Source organism: Coccinella septempunctata, chromosome 2, assembly GCF_907165205.1.
Source record: "Coccinella septempunctata chromosome 2, icCocSept1.1, whole genome shotgun sequence".
Classification (NCBI taxonomy): Eukaryota; Metazoa; Arthropoda; class Insecta; order Coleoptera; family Coccinellidae; genus Coccinella; species Coccinella septempunctata.
In genome coordinates this window covers 34,924,723-34,946,471 of record NC_058190.1, presented here as the reverse complement: position 1 = coordinate 34,946,471, position 21,749 = coordinate 34,924,723, and the positions used below count along the sequence as shown (strand labels likewise).

Below are 21,749 nucleotides of genomic sequence, written 5' to 3'. Positions count from 1 at the left end.
AGTAAAATATTCATTTTCTCTTTTTGAACTGACCACTAAAACTGTGTAGACCCCTCTTAAGCTAGTAGGTACAACCAAACTGCTATAATATTATAATATTTATGAACCATCGATAGGGTATGATTCCCTAATGAACCTCCTCTTCTATACTCTTTTGGTACTCCCCATATTTAGGTCTAATCTATGCATTTTACCTACAAAAAAACTATGATTTCAAATTTGTACGATATGTATGAACACTTTACTTGTGGAAGTGAAAGGAAATAAATAAATGAACCAAATATCTTTTTCAGTTTATTTCTAAATAACGTTATTTACAACCTTCGCTCTCCTACTATAGCTTTGGAACATTTATCTAAACTATTATCTCACATAGAAGTGTCCGATAATAATTAGTTCCATTCAAAATTATAGCTGCATTGATCTAAAAATCATTGACAGCATTTTGAACTAACCGTTAACTCATTCATGTTATCAAACACCTCTCTATCTTAAAAAAACTTAATATCGCATTTGGAACTTCAAGTATCGAACAAACCCTTCTGATACTTCGCCAAATAATTCATTTTCTCTTGGAATTCTGCGTCCGTTTCTGCGAAATTATTTTCCGAAGAAGTCCGTTCCCAAGGACTGGCAGCCGGTGCAAAATTGTATTCGCCGTGTTTTCCCGGATGAATGTGGAAATGGACGTTTTGCGGTTTTTGTTGATGATGAATCGCCTCCGTTTTCCACAGTGCTAGCTTCGTGAAGGCGCTGCTCGCACCGAACATGAACATGACAAGGAGAAGTCCCATTGTTTTCATTGAAAATATAGTAAGGAATACTAATATGGTAACTATGACACCAAGCTTGACCATGATGATGGGCATTGCAAACTTGATCTGCCTGGCCACTCCGAAGCAACGACCTGCAATATAATAACTTTATTCCACAATCCATATATTTTACACTGTGTCAGTTTAAAAAGGTAGCACCTTTAAAATCTTGGTCCCCATGCAAAATCAGAAAAAATGCAAAAAAAGTAGCTCTGGTTCGAAGGGGAACATTTTATACGTTTGGCACTACAGTAACTTTATACAGGGTGGGCCATCCATAACTTTCCACCCCGAATTTTGAGCTTTGGGATGGAATAACGAAAAAACGCTCAAACAGGCCTAATTTTGTTGAAAGGGGGACAAATAAGGGTGTTCAAAGGACTTTGATATCACTATATCCCTCTAGCCGCAACCCCAAAGAGCTCTTATTTTTGAATAGGGAAAAGGGGTCGAGCACCACCTTGTTGGAAAGGCAATTCAATTTCCTGCAATAGTGTATTTTTTCCATCCATTATTCGAATTCATTTTTTGACCCGTCCGAGCGTTTTTTCCATCTCAAAGATCCAAATTCGGCGTGTGAAAGTTATTGATGGGATACTGAGTCACTCTGTATAATAATAAAGCGATGAAAAAAAAATACACTCATGCGGGAAATTGAATTGCCTTTCCAACAAGGGGCTGCTCGACCCCTTTTCCTATTCAAAAATGAGAGCTGTTAGGGGCTGCGGCTAGAGGGGTAGTGATATCAAACTCCTTTGAACACGCTTATTTGTCCCCCTTTCAACAAAATTTGAACTCTCTGAGCGTTTTTTCGTTATTCCATATCAAAGCTCAAAATTCGGGGTAGAAAGTTATGGATGGCCGACCCTGTATACTATATGGTATATATGTTACGGCTAAAGATAGGTGTGAGCATAAACTTAAGATTAGCCGGCTAAACTTAGGTTTATATTCAAGGATCGGCTAAAGTTCGATAAAATATTCATCTGCGTAAGGGCATTTCATCTTTAGCCGGCTAATGTGCAGATCACCCAAAACGGAACGGCTAAAAATGTATTCGATGGACACGCGGAGAGGTGATGTGTCATGTCGGATGGAAGAGGATGCACGCACACGGCCACTTTTTTGTTTAAATTTTTAGAATTTAAATATGCAAAAGAGCATCGAATGTATTGGGGTTGTATTACATAACGCCCATGGGTTTTCAATTTAACATTTAACGAGTTATTTTCATCTGTTTAGGAGATTAATGCTCTTCAAATCGAGCCTAATTTGTGAAAAACCATAATATGACCCCACAAGGAAATGAGATATAGAAGACATAGTCAGTGTCTTGTGAAAAACCAGAATATCCCTCACAAGCAAATGAAATATAAGATATTAGACATAGAAAATTTTTTCTGTAAACAAAAGTATATTTTCCCTACCATTCAATAATTGGGTTTATGGAAAAATTACGAAATAGGAACTATAGTTTCTAACGTTACATTTTCTTTCCAACCAATGCTATCGCAAAAAGGAACAAAAAAAAACTATGAACATGAACATAGTTAAAAACACTCTTTCTAGCTGATTTTGTTAAAAATTCCTTCCCGAGTCCTTGAACATACGGGTTCCAAAATACGGCCTGTCGCCACCCTTGATGAATCATGCCGGGGGATACAAGTGCATTCATCGTAAAGCTTATCAGCCAAATAGTCAGGTCAACTACAAACAAGATTGGGTACTTCAACTTATATTTTTCTAAAATTTGACCTTTGTTATTTTGATGAAGAAGTTCGCGGCATCATTCTTGTCTTCATTCTCTCCTTTTGCTCATTCAATTCCTCTCAAATTATGAATAATAACCAGATGAAAAATAATCATCAACACTACAGTTTTCCCTCACACTCAAAATAGCATGTCTCGAATTTTGTCATCAAGCGTTTACATTTTTAGATTAGTCAATAAGAATTCGTTGAGACATAGTTGAAACAACTTGGTTGTTCATTCTCCAATTTCTCAACTGCTTGACAAAATGTTTTTCTGCTATTAAAATATGTGAAATTCATACAAAAAATGCATTACATTAATAGTTCGATTATACTCGTATTACTATTTTTTTACATTCTTTTAATTGCGTCCCTCATTCCTTCTACATTTTTAGCCGATGGGATGTGGTTACACTCAAGTTTAGCCGGCTAAAGATATAAGAAACTAACATTAGCAAATACCCTAAGCTAAACCTAAGTTTAGCCGGCTAATCTTAAGTTTATGTTCACACCTATCTTTAGCCGTAACATATGTTAAGTCACTGTAATTGGCTCCAATCAATTTATATGAACCTCAGCCATCTTAAGTATGTCTCCATAGACGGCTGTGTATCAATCCTGTGAGCTTAATAACAGAAACCCCTAAAACAGTGTTTTTCAACTTTTTTCGCGATCCCGCCCCTAACATTAGTTTTTCACTATCACCTTGAATTTGTGCGAATTGACATTTTCACAAATTGCACCAATAAAGAGTAAGCAAAGAAATCGCTTAAATTTGGAAAACGAATTAATTTTCATTCACATAGTAGCAAAAACAAATCCGTCTTTCGAATTTTATTGATTTCTTTAGTGGGGTGATTCTCCCGCGACTCAAAAGCTGAAAAACACTGCACTGAAATGTTAAATGGAAGGGGGTGTGATTTGAGTCTATTGCTTGATGTTTGTGTCAGTTAAGAAATCTCTCAATTGAAAGTTTAAGTGTTCTATCAACAACTCGATTACATTCGCCATGAATAAGAAAGTAATCTTCTTTCTTTATTTCTGAAAACACAAATCTTGTCGAAAAAATAACGAACAGTGAAAAATGGGACCGATGAAAATGGATTTGGTAGATGTAAATTGCTGATATTAAATTATTGTATTATAAGCTGAATATGCTTAATGTACATATTGTTGAATATTTCGACAGTGGTCAACTTTAGGCATACTTATACAGTGCGAGTCTTTGACTGCGTAGTACAAATATTCAACAATATATTCTTGAGGTCAAAAGAAACACTTTTTTCCTTTACTATTTTTTCCGATTCAGCCCTGATAAAAAGTTATCATCATCATTTCAAGTTTTCATAATGAGCTGTGCCACACCTGGAAAAACAAAATTACCTGCAGAATAACTAGCTAATGGTTGTATTCTGCTTTTCATCCGTAAAAGTTATGAATCTGCAGAGTACGATCGATCTGTAAGTGTCCGATTAACAGATTCGTAAATAATGCAATTCTGCATGCATGGAAATGTTTCCGTTACTATCTTATTCACAGTGTTACTTCTGAACTACTTATCGTAAATAGTTACGGATTGCTGTATGCTACAGAACAGTGCTTAAAAACGTCCAGAATTGCAATTTTCCTGTAAGCTTATGAAAAGCTGCAGATTTGCTTTCACTGCTCTCAAATGAAAGTAGAATACCACCATAAATCTGTGACACTACACATCTGTGGATATTTTAAACAGAGTGTTATTCAGCCAAAGTACCCAATTTTTCAAATTTCACACATACTTTTTAATTTTTGTACACCAAATTTTAATCGAAAACATTCAAATATTCATTAGATAGCGTCCGACTTAGCTTCAAGTGTTGGATTCTTTGAATTTTTTGGTATTTCATGGAACGCAATGGTCATAATGAGAAAACTGGAAGACATAAGCTGATGTCTTGTGTCGAGAAAGGTTAATCAAACAAATGAAAAACTATATTCCGAAATTCATTTTATTCGATGAAACAATTTGTGAGATAGAACTAAAAATAACATTTTTTTATGGTTTTCCAATAGCCTGTATCTTTAAACCCGAGCCGATTCGGAAAAATGGTGTAGAAGAAAAGTGTTTCTTTTGACCTCAAGAATCTACTGTTGAAATATTTGTACGAGTCAACACTGAAAAAAAAATATAATAACAGTAGTTAGAAAATTCATATACTATATGCCTCAACAAAACTTTTTACTTCCCATAATTCGTCTTGGTTTACAACGATTTGGTTCATTATGGCTGTATGATATATCTCTTTATAACAGAAATAAAACCGTCTTACAAAAACTATCCTACTGATTAGACTATAAGAGTCTTTCAAGATTTATTACCGTTATTGAATTATTTGTCTACAGTTGTAAACTTCTTAATTGCTCCAGTATATCAGTAAAAGAACCGCAGTACTACAGTATAACTTTCGTTCGTAGCACTGTCTCACTACCTTAGTAATTTATGCAACTGGTTTTGTAACTTAATTTCACTACCTTAGTAAACTTTTATAACTGACTTTGAATCTTTCTTCAACTCCCTTACATTACTTCATTTCATTGTCGTAGTAAGCTTCTATAACTACGTTTGCAATTCCGTTTTACTATATTAGTAAACTTATCTAGCCGCCCTAGTAAACCCATATGATTATCTTTTTCAAGCTCTTTGACCAGACTAATTGAATTATTTTATTACTACACTACAAAATGGGCTAACGTTGCTATATATTTCCGGCCAGAAGAATGGACGAATTAATTACTACATTTTTGATATGTTGCACTCAGATGAGCGTGTAACTTAACAAAAATAAATAGCAATGAATTGGTTCATTTTTTCTGACATGTTGGTTAAGTCTGTACTATAGCAGTAGAAAAAATCAATAAAACTTACAAATAATGGTATCTTTTAAATGGATTCAGACAACCATATAATTGAAATGCTCATGAACACTCATTTACCTACACCTACAGGTGTATTGATTTCATTAGTAAATTGTAACGCACTGAATTCACAATGTCATATAAGATTAAAAATGATTCAACTGCATCATTTTGAAATTAAGACATGAAATGGTCTGGTATTTGGGTAAATATATATATATATATATATATAAACAATAGTATCACATTATAGCACTTTATTGTTCATAATTATAATTTCGTTTTGAACTGTTACATACACATCAGTCCTAAAGTCAAAGCCAATACTTAAAATCCATCAAAGACAAAAAACATGTTCTTCATGAAAAAATAAAAAATATCCATAAACATATAATAAAAATGAGATCGTAATGATTTATATAACATAAAAAATAAATATTTATCCAGGAACTTTTGTACCTACTGTTAATAGGAATCACACACGAAATGAAAATAAAACAAGAAGTTACACGAGTAACTTTATTATTACTATTACCATTAGACTCGCCATTAGATTAACTTCATTTGAACATGAATGTTGAATTTCATTTTCTAATCGCAGATTTCGTAACGTTTTTTTGAAAAGCATTCTTGGTCCAATTTTTGGGAAGATTTCTTTGAGGGTATCATCATCATCATACATCAACTGGAAATTTGAATAATCGATACCTTCATCTGAAACGAAAAATGAATGTAGTCGAAAAAGTTTGCCTTCTGCCGCCATATCCGCCATATTGGAAAAAGTGCTTCACGGATTTACGCGTTTTGCAAACACTTTTCACACGACCAATATATTTCTGCAACGAGTTATCAGATTCTAAAAATTACATTCAAGTTGATATCTAATCTGTTATTCGCCAGAAGATGCAAAACCAGGACGAAAAATTATATATGATTCTATAAGTCAATTGAGGCTACAAATGGTCAAATGGATAAAATAAAAAATAATCATCGTGAACTTAAACTCAAAAGAGAAAGTTGAAAAACATATATTGGCCATCATTTTTCCGAAATGGCGCCCTGAAAGCGCGAATCGAAAAAATTACGGAGTGACAAAGTTTTGAGCATTGGATAGCATAGAGCTAAGGTCATAGGTACCTATCGAAATCTAAGAAATTCATTTTCGAAACTTCTCCCAGATAACTCCATATTTCAACCAAAGAGGTTAATCTAAGAGCCCATGTTCTGATGTACTCAATAAGGGTTAAATGGGTGATGCTATAAATAATTTACAAAAATGTAACTTACCACTCAATTTTTGTATGTAGTCCCCTAAACCCCAACTTTGAATAAATTTACAAAGCGTGCTGGACTCTCCATTGAGACACTATACGATCTATGATTGGAAATTTCACTTTTTCACTCTTATTTTAATCCACCTTCAATTTTAATATTTACTCTAACGACGCGTAACCAATACCTTACTATCGCCGAATGGCCGAATGAACACCTGCTACCCGGCAGATATAACCCGGGAAGACAGGGGATCCCCGTCATTTGGAGGATTCGGATATATTCGCTTATATTTCGGTTTCGTAATGCATCAACATGTAACTGCAGTAGTAAACGTTTTTTAAATTTCGAGCATTAGAATATATCGTATAGTAACATCAAATTGTTAAGGCTATATGACACTGACTAGAGAACTTTGGTTTTCTGTGGGAATTCCTCATTCTAATATGGTAATGAAATATATCCATTGGTGTTATAAGGAAATGGTAATAAAATCGATTTAACAATCGTAGTTACTCAATTTATAAAGCAAGTACAGTTGTTTTGATCGGGGAGTGATAAATATATCAATACTAATTAAAATATTTTTGGTAAACCTTTCTCATTGAATCTTTTCTTTCGGTGAAAGACCCACTCTGTATAATGATACGATGTTTTTGATGAAAACTCGGATCAATAAAATTCGTCCTTTATTTTTTCGTATAAGTAGATTACCGTGAAAAATTGTCAACATGGCTTTAATAATAGTTCCTGAAAATTTCATCTCCCCAACTTTGAAGTCATGTTCGATACTCAATAACCTTTCGTTAATAGTTGAAAATAGTTAACAAAGTTTCATTTCCTTATTATTATTCGTTATTTACCAATAAATGTGCCTTCACTCTCCTTTTTCACCAACCATGCACCTATCTCTTTCAATTTACATCTGATGGTGCTGATGAGTTTTGGATCAGGTGATGCTAAGGCCTTGTACGCTACATCGTAAAATATTTTTTCTGCCGTTCTATTCGTTGGATCATTGTATATCATTTCATAGGAACTTTCTTTGGATACCATTGATCGACTGGCTGTCATTGTGGAGAGGTAGATTAGTGTTGTAAGATGAAGGAATATCTTCATATTTTTCTGGGGATTTGTATTCGATCCATTGGCATTCTGAAAAAATAAAAGATAGCTATATTACCAGATTTCACAAAATTTGCCGTCATATGCTTATGAAGAGAAATAAGAGAATTTATTAAAAAATTCATAGAGTCCTTTAAAAGATCAAACTCAACATGAAAATTTTTCTGTATGTAGAAATTAGAAATCACCAGAATTCTCGGTGCCCTTTCATCCCAGATACAGAAATCGCCATAATTTTCAAGCAAGCAAGCATAAAACTACACTGAGAACTTCCAAGCCCTTCCCTCAAAACAGTTAATTTTTGGTTGATATATCAAATCGTCGTTTAACTCAAGTGAAGATGTAACTGACAAAATTTTGAAAATGAGATACTTTTTGATTCAGTGGAAGGCCGGTTTCAGTAGGAGGGCCATGGGGGCCATAGCCATGAACAGGGCCTCCCCCTTTTTAAGAACTTGATAGAAATATTTTTTCGAATATTTACTTCTAGAAGAGGTTGCTAGATCTACCTTGGTTTTTTTGTCGAAAGTTGATGACCTTCCAAACATTCCCAAAAAAATGGGGTCAGTTAAAAAGTCGTCGAGACCGAAAGGTTGCACCAAAAGCGTATGGCGATTTACTTTTGGGACATTCTGTATAAGTAATTAAAAAAGTTTGGTTCTTTTTTTTTCGAACGAATGTACTCAGCATAGATCGGACTAGATTAAACGATTTCATATACACCCAAGGAGGTTTCGAGCAAATTAGCACCAAATCTCATCAGAGTGAAGAACGGAGGTTGTCAAAAAAATCGCAAAATACACATCAAGTAATTCATGGACGCCCCCAAATGAGTTGTGGCTAATAAGATTAAAGAATTACTGGCAATTAGATAATTCCAATTCAGGTAAGTTCCTGACATTTCAATTGAATTAATTTGGAGGGTTCCATATATAGACACCGAATGCAACAATTAAAAGAGAAGAGATCATTTAGTACGAAGAGAAGTAGCAAATAAAACGTTTATTCTGTCGAAGTGTGTCGAACAAGCAATTGACCGATTTTGATGGAGAGTCATGCCACCGTTTTTTCCAGGAAACGAAGTTGTTGACCCACCCTTGTAGCCATTATCGGCTCATATCGAATAGGAACAAAACACAGTTAAGACCGTTTCATTACAGATTGGGCAAAACCGATTATTTTTTCCTGGTAGCGAGCCTTTCTCCTCATTCACCTACGGATCGGATGATCTTTAATTTAGAGCCGCATCCTGAATCTTTTCTCAGTAACTGCGGAAAAAAAATACTAAACACCAGTTATTGTAGTTCCTCGACCGCTATTTCCTGTGGAAACCAATAATTTGATTAATGCAAAATTCTCGAGAAAGAGATTCCCACAGCGTTCGACTGCCTTTGAACAGTTAACATTCCAAAAATAATTTTTGTTGGTATGTGCGAAAGTGATTATGTATATTCGATTCATTATAAATATAAAGAATATACACGGTGATTCGTAAATCAGTGCAGTATTTTTTATTCTGATCCAATATTAGTGTTCTGTGTGTTCAAACAAAAATACTAAGAAATAAAATTATCGACATTAGTTACGAGTTATTCGAGTTTTGGAAGGGAAACTTTTTGAAACAGAAAATTTATCGTTGATCCTGATAAATTTCTGGACAACGGAGTAGAAATTCGCACCAAGGAAGAATAATTTGGTTTGTTCTGAAGAATTAATGTATGAGTAGAACCAGTATTTGTTATAATAATATTGAAATATTGAAGCATAATATCGGTGTTGATTGAATTTTCAAATTAATTTCTGTAAGAAATTTTTTGTCTAATAGGTTCGTTGGTTCTTGAAATTTTCTTCTATCTTGTATGTGCCTAGTCATAGAGAAAGTTTTCTTGTCTCTGTGCCTAGTCTAAATTAATACTTTTTCTTCATTTCAAGAACTGATCCTCATTAGAGACATTAATTCGAATCTGAATAAATAAAATCAATTCAACTCAAAAATTACTAAATTACCATTTCTTCAAGAAGTAGTACATGGTAACTAATTGATGGTATTGTGAAGTAATAGACACTAGCGCCATCTGTCAGCGCCAATAAAGACCAACTCAATTCACTACTATCAATTCACATCTATCAGAGAGTAGATGGCAGCATGTATTCATTTGCTAAAATTCTCAGATTGCAGGGGCAATTGTATCACAACCGTCTATAGCAAAGATTATAGAGTTAAGTAATTCTATAATCTTTGGTCTATAGCTTGGTCTATACCTTCCTTTAGAAGGCTGTGATTGTATAAAGACCATAAGTGTTCTTTATATAGAGTTATAAAGAGTTTATGAAGTTGTGTTGCTCTGACGAGTTCGAATGAGACCGAAACATCCATCAATCCTCTGCCAAAGCAAACATTTTTTCTTGTGTCTTAGTTGAAACTTTCAAAAGTAGCTTTCATTTCGAAAAATCGAATTTTCATCTAAATCTTTATTTTTCTTCTAAATGTGGATATTCTAAAAATATACTTAGGTATAAATAGTACAAGACAATTTCCACCACATCTACCTTGTATACCTAGATCCTAGATAATTTTTGAAAAATTGGAAACCAAAGTTGGCTAATATTTTCCGCAAAATATTGATTCAGAGAGGGACTAAGACACCATGTGAGTTTTTTTTAGAAGCAACCCCATTTTTAATACATTTTTTTCATTGACGTCCGAAGTCCCAATAACTTGAAATTATGAAATTCAGCAGGTCTATACGGTGATAATCAATTATGAATTTTTTTTGGTGAAAGAATGAAATGGTTGTATCAAGATGGCGGAAGAGAATTTTGAACTTAAAAGACGCCAGTTGAAATAAAACACTGAATACTGGAATGAACAAAGTGGGAACAAAGCTACAATGAGTGTATTATAAGCACGATGCTTGAAGACGTTAACATTGAGTAGGTACCTCGTTTAAACAGGGTCAGAATGAGACTTGAATTTCTATCACTTTTTCATTTCTTTTTTGAAAGATTTATGAAGAACACATTGAATCTTATGTTTCTTTTTCAATAATCAATGATCACTTTAATTGTTTGAAATATTCATTTGTATATTTGGATAACCAGTATAACCAACAGTTAGTCCTATCAGACCATTTGGTGATATCAATTTTTGGCTTAGGTGTAACATCGAGTCCCTCTGAATATTAAAAAATTTCGCTTAAGACTTAAGGAGGATATCTGATTTCAATAACAGCGGAATATTGATGCTTCCTATCTATATCACTATATAGTGGATAAATACCTACCTATGTATTTCCATTAATTATTAACAATGATATGATACAAGGTTCTGAATGAACCTTCATTAAATTTAAACGTATACATATTGAAAATTAAAAATTCTTCGAATATATTATAATAAATCAACGACAAATAATGAAAAATATTGTGTTCAAATGTTAACTGTACCCATTTTTTGTAACTATTTATACTCCACATGTGTAGGCTCATCAGAGTCTGAAAGGGAATTTTTCTGTTTTTTTCTTAGCCTAGCTACCATCAATACACTTATTAACGCATTGTAATTGAGTGCTCTCTAAAAATAGGTGAAATGTGCTTATCCACTCATGTAAACAAGATTAGTACATTACCGGTAATGAAACAATAACAATACAAAGACCATATCAAACGAAAGAGAAATGCACTCTAGAACTTGGAAGGTTAGTATTTATAGTAGAAGAGTTGAACAGTTCATCAATGGCCACCAAATAGTATAAGGATTATTTCGTTTTTCTGTTATACTTTCGGAAATGATTGAGCTAAGAACATTATCATATTCTGATTATTAAAAAAAAATCATAATACAGGGTGTTTCGAAAAAAAGGTGATCCCGTGATGGACAGAAAACGGAAAAATGTTGGGGGTTCGATAAGTGAAAAATTTACTTAACGCAATCCGTATTTGATACTACGATTTCGCCGAAACTACGGTCAACATTGTAATGACGATAATGTTTCGGAAGCTGATCCCATGAATTTGTTTTTATATCTGACTCTCATAGAGGGCGCTTGTTACACGGTTCGTACCAAGTAGTATGAAACCATTGAACTCTAATAAAAGAGTTCAATGTATGAAACCATACGGATATATGAGTATCCCGTGGTATTGAATATGGCTTTTTTGAGGTTAGATTTATTAATCAAAATTTCATGTGAACTTAAACATCATTCAATTTTACACCAAAAAGTTTCTCTTGGTAAGACTCGATAGTCTTTACAGTGTGTACCGTTTTCGGGATATTTTGATTTGAAAATTATGAAGTAATGACCGATGCTGGTATAAAGTAATGATGAATTTATTAATTATTATTATATATTTATAAGTATGCATTATTTGAATCGGAATTTTTTGTTGCGTTAATGAGACCCCATCGATAAAATGGATATATGTTAAAAAATTGGGATTGAGAGCTTTCCTTTTTCGTAATAATTTAATATTGCCCTGATTTATGGAGCACCCCGTATAGTATAACTAACTGATTTGAAAATATAGAACAGTAACTAGGAATAATAAAAGGAAGGAATTTCTTCAGTTTTTAAATCTCTACAAAAATAGCTACCTGAAATAATGTTGCACGAAATAATGATACACTTTTCATGATCAAATTAATATCATATTCTATTTGGAATAATAATTGAAGCAAAGAGACCCATATTTCATGCGTTTTAAAATAATTACATATAACCAGCTGGCACGCGACAACCTGAAGCAAACTTGTTATTATTAATTTCCTGCTATGTAGAAAAACTTTATCGGTACGTTTCTCGTAATAATTGGAGGCTTGTTACGATAACCGAACTATTGATCATCCAGTTTGAAAGATGGAAAATCCAGTAGACTATAAGGAATCGAAAAATAATATGAATTTGTTGCATGAACTGCATTCGGGAAATGCTTCGTTCACAAAGTACAGGGCTTTAAAGTATGATTAGAAAAAATCCAATGAATTAGTTTTTGCTAAACAGCTTGATCAAGATAATAATTTTTACGCCACTGCTCTTCACGAAAATAAATATCAACTTTATCTCATTCAATTTCTGAGAAAAAGCTATTTCTTTTTTTCTCAACTGAAAAAAAATTATTTTCATCTGAAAAAGAGGTTCGAATATGCTTAATGACTCACATTATTGATTAGGATATATACCATTCTTCAGAATCCGGATATAAATTTTGAAAAAAATAAAATATACTTGTCCCAAGTCACCCACCGATTTGGGAGGCTTGGGACACAAGTAAAAATCTATTGATTTCTCAACTCTCAAATGAAATGAGTGACTTGGGACGGTGTATAGTTTTGAAAAATTAGAATTTGTGATTATATAGTTGAAATTCGGTAAGGAAATTAAATGATAAACCCCTATTACAGCGAAAGTAAATATATTGCAACTCAAATGTAAAAAAAAACTAAACAAAACAAGGGAACTTTGATTTCTTTCATTCTTTGGTGATTTCTTTGTGGAAATAACGTAAATAATAACATCCTGCTAAAAATCGGCATATTTCCTGCTGCCAATGCGTCGCTTGTATCTATTAGGCATTATCACCAGTCACGCTATGAAACAAAAAAATAAATTAATGAGATCCGTGTTGCCGTTTGATTTGTAAACAACATTGTTTCATGACATATCTAATATCCCAATATCCCACGTATCCAGAAAAAAAATTTCACCTGCACAAAGTGAAACACATGTACAGGACACTAGAAAGTATAAGGGCCATAAAAAACGCGCTTTTACTCTCCTGAATTCGTTAATTTTTCCCTTCAATTTAAACGCACTGGTCAGGACAAACTCAAAACAGGAATTAATTGTTAAACTAACCGAAAAGACGCTACACAATCTTATAAGTTTGTCCCTTCACTCATAATTGCCCCAATGTACAGGACTGTCCTAAGTCACCCGAATCTACCGTATTCAAAAAGAGTGACCACCACAAAACAACCAAGAAGTATGCTTTACGACTACGGATCAAAGCTTACCTAAAATAAACTAAGATTCGTTGAAAATTCCCATCCAATTCTCATGCTCATGCATACAATGGATACATACTTACGTATAAAGGGTGAATCTTTGACTCGCACAAATATTTTAACATAGATTCTTGAGGTCAAAAGAAACACATTTTTCCGAATCGGCTCGATTTTAAGGATACAGGCTGTTGAAAAACCTTGAAAAAATGTTATTTTTAGTTCTATCCTATAAACGGTTTTATCGAATGAAATGAATTTCAGTTTTTCATTTATTTGATTAATCTTTTTCGAACATAGGATATTACCCACGTCTTCCAGTTTTTTCATTATGATCATATTAAGTACCATGAACATACCAAACATTCAAAGAATCCAACTCGTAAAACTAAGTTGAATTTTTTCTAATGAATATTTGAACGTTCTGTAAAATAAAAGTATTCTTCATGTTTTCTCGCATAATGCGCCGTTTTCGAGTAAATTGATGTTCAAAAATCAAAAAGTAGATATCTGTGAAATTTTAAAAATTGCGCATTTTGAGTGAATATAGGAACCCTCTCCAAAAGATCTACAGATGTGTAGTGCCATAGATTTAGCCTGTTATTCTTAAGGTAATTTTGTTTTATCAGGGGTGGTAAACCTCATTATGTAAACTTAAAATGGCTAAATCTTTTTATCAGGGCCGAATAGGAAAAAATGGTGAGTGTTTCTTTTGACCACAAGAATCTACTGTTAAAATATTCGTACCAGTCAAAGACTCACCCTTTATAGACAGGGTGCAGAGCCGGAACTAGGATTCTGGCGCCTGTGGCGAATTCTCATAATGCGCCCCTAAGAAATTCTCTTTCCTATGTTGATTTGTATTTATCTTTCATAATCGAATACCTAGCTTTTTTTGCTCGGAAAAATCTTTCCTATTTTAAAGAAATTAATACAAATAAAATCAAAATAAAAGGGATACGAAATAACAATAACATGCATTCAAAATGAACTATAATTTGACTTTTGTTGCTTTGGTTTCTGCAAGAATATCAATGATGTCGTGATTCTTTTTCTTTTCTATTGATGGGACTGCTATGCTAAATAAGTCAGCTTTTCCTGTCCAGTTAAAGACCTTAAATAGGTTTTCACTAATTTCAATTTGTTGAAAGAACGTTAATATGTAGCTGTAGTTACAGATAAAGTCAAGAATATTTTGAGTGGACACAAATTTGTATGGATCTGAATCGGGACTATACTTCAATGCTTTCTTGTTTAATTCGCCAAGTAGAAAGCCTTGCAAACGTATTCCATCGAGAAAGCTGTCTTCAGAAACTTCTGGCAAAACACTGAATCTTTCTTCGAGTTGCACTGAAATATAGTTCAATACTTGAATGAGGTCCTTTTTCAGCTTATTCTTCTAGTCAAAATTAGAATGTTTCATCATCAGCTTCTACTCCAGGCTATTTTATTTTTCTTCTCTTTTCCTCTTCTGTAACCTCTATCTGTGATAATTTACCAGCTCTCCAGTTCTCCAGGAGCTATTGTTGTCTATGTTCTGACGGAAATACCCCCAATCGGCTAAGGTTTTGCGCCTCAATCGGTCTCCGATAGTTTTTTTGTAAGTAGATCTCGACATGGCCTTTGTTATCGCGTTGGTAGTTATGCGACGCCATAGCCGTCAATAGAGACGTTCTTTAGAAGGCTGTGGCGACACATTCTGTTTTCAGACTGATGGTGTGGACTATATCTTAATAATTTATTATTATTAAGTATTTGATTATTATTCTCCAGTCCATGCTGTGGACTACGGACGTTTACAGTCCCACCTGTATAGTGTTCGTTTACGTTCAGATTAATTTAATTCACACACATATGTATAATGTGTTTGGCATATTTTTATAATATTATGTTTTGTGTTGAATATTAAATGAAAAATATTCAATTGGAGAGAATACTGTTTTTTTATTATTTTTATTTTGCGCCCCCAGATCGCTAGCGCCCGTGGCGACCGCCTCTCTCGCCACGCCCTCGCTCCGGCTCTGACAGGGTGAGTATTTGAGTTTGAATTTTAGGCGATGAGTTCAGCGGAGTTACACCGTTTGGTGAAATTCGGCCTTTAGGGGCAAGTACCTGGTTGATTCAATTTATATGGTAACATTAGTTGATATTTATATTACTATATCAACCAATAATGTTATTTGTCTGAATCAATTTCGATTTTATAAGTTTGTACCTACACATCACATGTTTCAGCGATGATGTATGTGTATGGAAAACGCGAAAATTATTGAGATACTTTTGCGATACAAGAAGTAAAACAAGTGCCGTTGTTGGCAAAAAGCCACTCAAAATATATGAAGCTACCAAATTAATCTTCCTTGTTGAAATGAATCGAATTTACTCACCCAGACAAGTTAAATTCCGATTCCAAAGAGGCCTCTAAGAGCAGGACATAGCTTCACTGCAGGAACAGAATACACGACTGATTTATCACTTTACAATGCAAAACCCATCAAGCCGCGAATATTCGGTCATCATCGACTACAGTCATCACCGGTACAATGAATCGTTAACAACGGGGAGAAACTCTTCAGTGAGATATTTGACGGAAGAAGATCCTCATTCATGTGAAATTAGGTAGTATGTCAATTAGGCAACAGCTGATGATGTGTGTCTAACAGTAACCAAGAATTGACTATGACATTGACCATGGTGCTCCAGCGACGACCGTGAATTGCTGCGCGTTTAAAAGAACGGAGGAAGAAAGTTTAATATCTTCGGCGTAACCTCTTTGTTCATACTTTAAACGGGACCGTTACCTTTTCGGATACAGCTCCGGTGGTCAATTTCCTTGACCATTACCTTCGGTTATGCAACACACGATGATCTTTATGGATTCACACGTATCTCTTGCGCATCAATAGACTATCTATCATACAATACATTCTTCCCGCACTGTGTCTTTCAAATTTCCACCTTTTTTTCAACTAGTAAAATATAATATAGATGAAACTCTGCATTTGACAGCTTACAGTGACTCTATACAAGTATAGAGTCACTGTAGACAGCTGAATTAAGTCCTCTCAACCTCTGTGTTTTAGAGGGCTGTGGTTAAGGAGATGAAGAACAAAAGCTCATTAGTATTAATCTGGGGAACGAAAGCAATTGTTCGAAAATCTCATTTATTCACTTCTGAAAGTTTCGATTTTATTTGTCTATGACCAGAATTATTTTCATTGGCGCAAACGAATCGAAACCTCATCGCAGCATTTCTTTTTCAGAATATCTTGAAATTGAGGATGACGAAGGAAACCACACTAGAAAAATTGGTCTCTTTGATTTGTTTGAAAAACTTATTTTATAAAAACGTGTTTATGGGTACTTTGTATAACGAGCAGATAAAAAGCGCCCATATAAATATAAGCGCTCGGTTTTTAGTTACTATAGCTTTTGTTACCGTGTATAACGAGCAGATAGGAAGTGCACATATAAATATAGGCGCTTGGTAAGCGTTTAGTTTAGCGTATACCGAGTAGCCAGAAAGCGCTCATATGATGGTGAGTTTATGCAGAGTAGGTAACTGAGAACTAACTCCTAAGAAAGGGTTCAATATATCGGGCATATAGTGTTTAAGTGTTTGTCACCTGCTTATGAGATTGGTCCCTTTCTCAGTTATTAGTTCTTAGTTACTCTGAGTAAACTAACTATAAATATAGGCGCTCGGTAAACATTCGGTGTCACGTATACTGAGCAGATAGAAAGCACTTTTAAAAATATAGGCGCTCAGTAAGCTTTCGGTGACAAGTATACCAAGCAGATAGAAAGTATAGTCATATAATTATAGGTCAGGTAGGTAATAAGCTTTCTTTACCATGTATAGGCACCGAGCAGATCAGAAGTGCTTATATAAATATAGGCGCTTGGTAAGCGTTTAGTTTAGCGTATACCGAGTAGCCAGGAAGCGCTCATATAATGGTGAGTTTATGCAGAGTAGGTAACTGAGAACTAATACCTAAGAAAGTGTTCAATCTATCGGCATATGGCGTTCACGTGTCACCTGCTTATGAGATTGCTGCCTTTCTTATGTATTAGTTCTTAGTTACTCTGAGTAAACTAACTATAAATATAGGCGCTAGGTAATAAGCTTTCGGTACCATGTATACCAAGCAGATAGAATGCGCTCATATGAATATAGGCGCTCGGTAAACATTCGGTGTCACGTATACTGAGCAGATAGAAAGCACTTTTGAAAATATAGGCGCTCAGTAAGCATTCGGTGACACGTGACACGTATACCAAGCAGATAGAAAGTATACTCATATAAATATAGGCACTTCGAAGCTTTTAATGCCGCGTATACCCAGCAGCCAGGGCTCATAAAAATATGGGTAAGGTAGGTAATAAGCTTTCTTTAGAGTGTATGGGTACCGAGCAGATCAGAAGTGCACATATAAATATAGGCAGTTTGTAAGCTTTTAGTAGCGGGTATACCGAGCAGATATGAAGCGTTCTTGGAAAAATAGGCGCTTGGTGAACTTCCAGTGAAGCGTATATCGAGAAGCCAGAAAGCGCTCATATAATTATAAGCACTATAGCTAAAAAGCTTTCGTTACCGTGTATACCGAGGAGATCAGAAAGCACTCATAAAAAGATAGGCGCTCAGTAAGCATTTGATGCCACGTATAACCTGCAGATAGAATGCTCTGATATAAATATAGGACTCCGAAGCTTTTAGTACTATGCATACTGAGCAGATAGAAGGAGCTTTAAAAATGTAGGCTCATGGTAAGCTTTCAGTGCCACGTGTAGCGAGCAGTCAGGAAGCGCTTATGTAACTACAGGTGCTCGTTAAGATGAAAATGAGGATAAATGCACATTCATTCATTAGATATAACTTTATTTTAAACAGTTGTAAAGGTAAGAATCCATAAATCAACAGAAAAATTAATAGTTGGTGATTTTTAGGATAGAAGCTTGAAAAGTACTGTTTGGGACGAAAATTTATTTTTTCATCAATTTTGTGCCAGCTCGTTATCGAAACATCTATGTAAATATGACACAAGTTAATAACTGAAAAATTTGTATGCCAACACATGACCTTCCGTCTTCTTGTTTGAGGCTGGACCTGAAATAAGAAATTTTTTCATAACGTGAGAACGTAATTCAAAACTACTGTAGACAAAGAATATACGAATCAAATATAAGAAACAAGATAATTCATAAGTTAGGACCAATTGGAAAATTAATAAATCAACCCGTATTTCGGGTGACTTGACTTTGACAGGCCCTCTGAGGGGTACACAAGGGTTGGTAAGGTTCATGTTATTGTAATTTCGAGTGTTTTTTATATACGGGATGTTTCATGAGTCGTTAACCATAGCCTAATATAAGGGTGAGTGCAGGTCATCCAGACCTTTCAGAAAAGTTGCTTATTCTGTAAACCTATTAGTTTCGGAGATATTGGTCTAAATTTGCGATAGCCATAACTCTGGAATGCAAAGTCCGATTTATGGGTTTGTTCACTTCAGAAAGCTCTTTCAGACGGTTCATGAAATATCAATATTTTCAGGGCAGTATCCAGAATATCATGATTTTTCTTTCAAGCCCCAAAATCTATATTTTTTACATCCCTTACAGAAATTTCGTTATTGCCATGAAAAACTACATAATTTATTCTAAGGAATTCAACTTTCACTTTGCAGGACACACTTGTCACAAGAGAATAGCAACTGGAGGAATTCATTTTTTAAGTAATTTTTTCGAAATGCGATCCTGTTTTTATTCTTGGTCTTCAATTATATATTTAAAATTCACTTCGGATGTTACATTTCTCTTACTAAAATTGAACCCCTGGAAAGACTAACACTAAGCCCTGTCCCTACTGCGATGGGCCGTACCCACACTTTTTCCATTCAAGGACACTACATTCAAGTACGAGGATATATTGATAAATTCTTAGCCTACTATAGAACCAAACAAAATTTCAATGTCAAAATATTTTATTACTCAACATATTCTCCTCTTAATTGGATACATTTATTACAGCGAACCTGCAACGTCTCTAGACCTTTAAAAAAAATGTTTCTTCTTGCTCTGCAAACCAGACCACCACACCTTTTTTTTATTACCTCCTGGAAGAAAATTTACGACCTTTTAAACTTTTTTTCAGTCGAGGAAAGAGATGATAGTCGGATGGAGCCAAATCTGGTAAATAAGAGGGTTGTTCTAGCATTTCAAACCTTAAATCACGAATTTTTGGCATAGCAACATGAGATTTGTGTGCAGGGGGGTTGTCCTGCAAAAACTAAACACCTTTGGAAAGCTTTCCGCGTCTTTTCTCTTTAATTTTTTCCCGTAGAGTCGTCAGTAATGTCAAATAGTAATATCCGGTTATTGTTCTACCCTTATCCAAAATATCAATCATGATTACTCCATACTCCATGGTAATCCCAAAAAACTAAAGCAAGAACTTTTCCAGCAGATTTTTGGACACGAAACTTCTTAGGTCTTGGAGATCCAGAGTGTCGCCATTCCATCGATTGTTGCTTTGTTTTTGGATTGTAGAAATGTACCCAAGTCTCATCCATAGTAACAATTCGGTTCAAGAAGTCAACATCGTTTTCAAATCGAACACAGATCGAACGCGATGCTTCTATACTTCATTCAAATTTATTTTAGCAGTCGGTTGGCCATGAAATAATTTTCTCAAGTTTTTGTAACTAGAACGAAGTTAGGTTGGCACTCATGAAATGTCGTTAATGTCATAACGCCGTTGCCACAACTAATATCAATTTTTATTACGAAAATTCGAAAATGCCAAAAGTGACTGAAAAAAGGAACAGGGTTTCAGGAAGTGCTATTTAGAATTCAGGTCGGCTCATTCAAATAGTTATACCCTGATATTCTAAAATCCACAATACGTCAGACGGTAGCGAACATATTCAATGTAAGAGAATTTATATAATGTTTCATCTGAATCTAAACGACTTATATTTCAGCTGCATATTTCCACAATCAGAAAGATTATGAATGAAGAGGATGACAAAGAATTTCCTTCTATTGGGAGACCCAAAAAAGTGGTGGCATTTGAGAATTTTATGTTTGAGTGAATTAATGCGAGAAGTTTACTACAAGATTTTCGATAAATAATGTCATCGGAGAATAAGTTCCCTAAAATGGATTTTTCTATTTTTCATTTGACTTGTCCTATACAATGTAAATGTCTTAAGGTACTAATAAATATCTAATTATTATTATTACGTCAATGTATTAAGATGAATAGCCACAAATACGCGCAAGTTGCCCTGTTACTTGTTTATTCATGTGAAATTTTTGTTCAACGGTGAAGTTGCATCTTAACTTGAAACTTCCTTTTGTTCCTTTTACTTATATTGATGCAAGATGATTTTGTTGAAGAATTTAACATTCTTGTAATTATCTGTTAATTCCTTCGGGAGATACCCATTCCCCAACCACTGCATCATATGCATTTCATCTTCGGGTTAATATTTTTGAAATCTACAAATGATGTAAGCCAAAGAAGATAACGAACATTAACTCTCCTCAAGCTAGTGCATATTATGATATTATACTGATCTCTTGTATTTTCCATGCAAATAACTGGATTTGGTATGCCTTCAAACAGTTTGTATAAACTTCAATTATGTTCGTCACATATTTTCCGAAGAGATTCGACATTGTGATAAAATACGTAATAACAGAAACTTTTACGTAGAACGGGCAACATAGCGTTGATTCAAAACCCAAAAATGTTTTGACAAGCTTCATAACCCCACATTTTCGTACTATACAGAGTGAAATGTGTCAAAATTCCATGGCCAACCGACTGCTAAAATAAATTTGAATGAAGTATACCTTTGCCCGCTTTTGGTCAACATTCAAACA

The 21,749-nt window shown here is 34.3% G+C and overlaps 1 protein-coding gene across 3 annotated transcripts in view; it reads right to left on the bottom strand.

Annotated features, from left to right (window-relative positions):
• Positions 1-281: 281 nt before the first annotated feature.
• Positions 282-21,749, bottom strand: part of LOC123308130 — a 37,517-nt gene continuing 16,049 nt past the window's right edge. Inside the window, exons 1-3 of one of the 3 annotated variants that reach the window (XM_044890677.1) lie at positions 16,250-16,590; positions 7,597-7,888; positions 282-907 (exon numbers count right to left, since the gene is read on the bottom strand). In XM_044890677.1, the coding sequence (XP_044746612.1) occupies positions 522-907; positions 7,597-7,852 (642 nt within the window). In that variant the 5' untranslated portion in view covers positions 7,853-7,888; positions 16,250-16,590 and the 3' untranslated portion in view covers positions 282-521. Of the gene's footprint in view, positions 908-7,596; positions 7,889-12,455; positions 12,573-16,249; positions 16,591-21,749 lie in introns of those variants that run through there. The other 2 variants (XM_044890676.1, XM_044890678.1) reach the window with 2 other exon arrangements.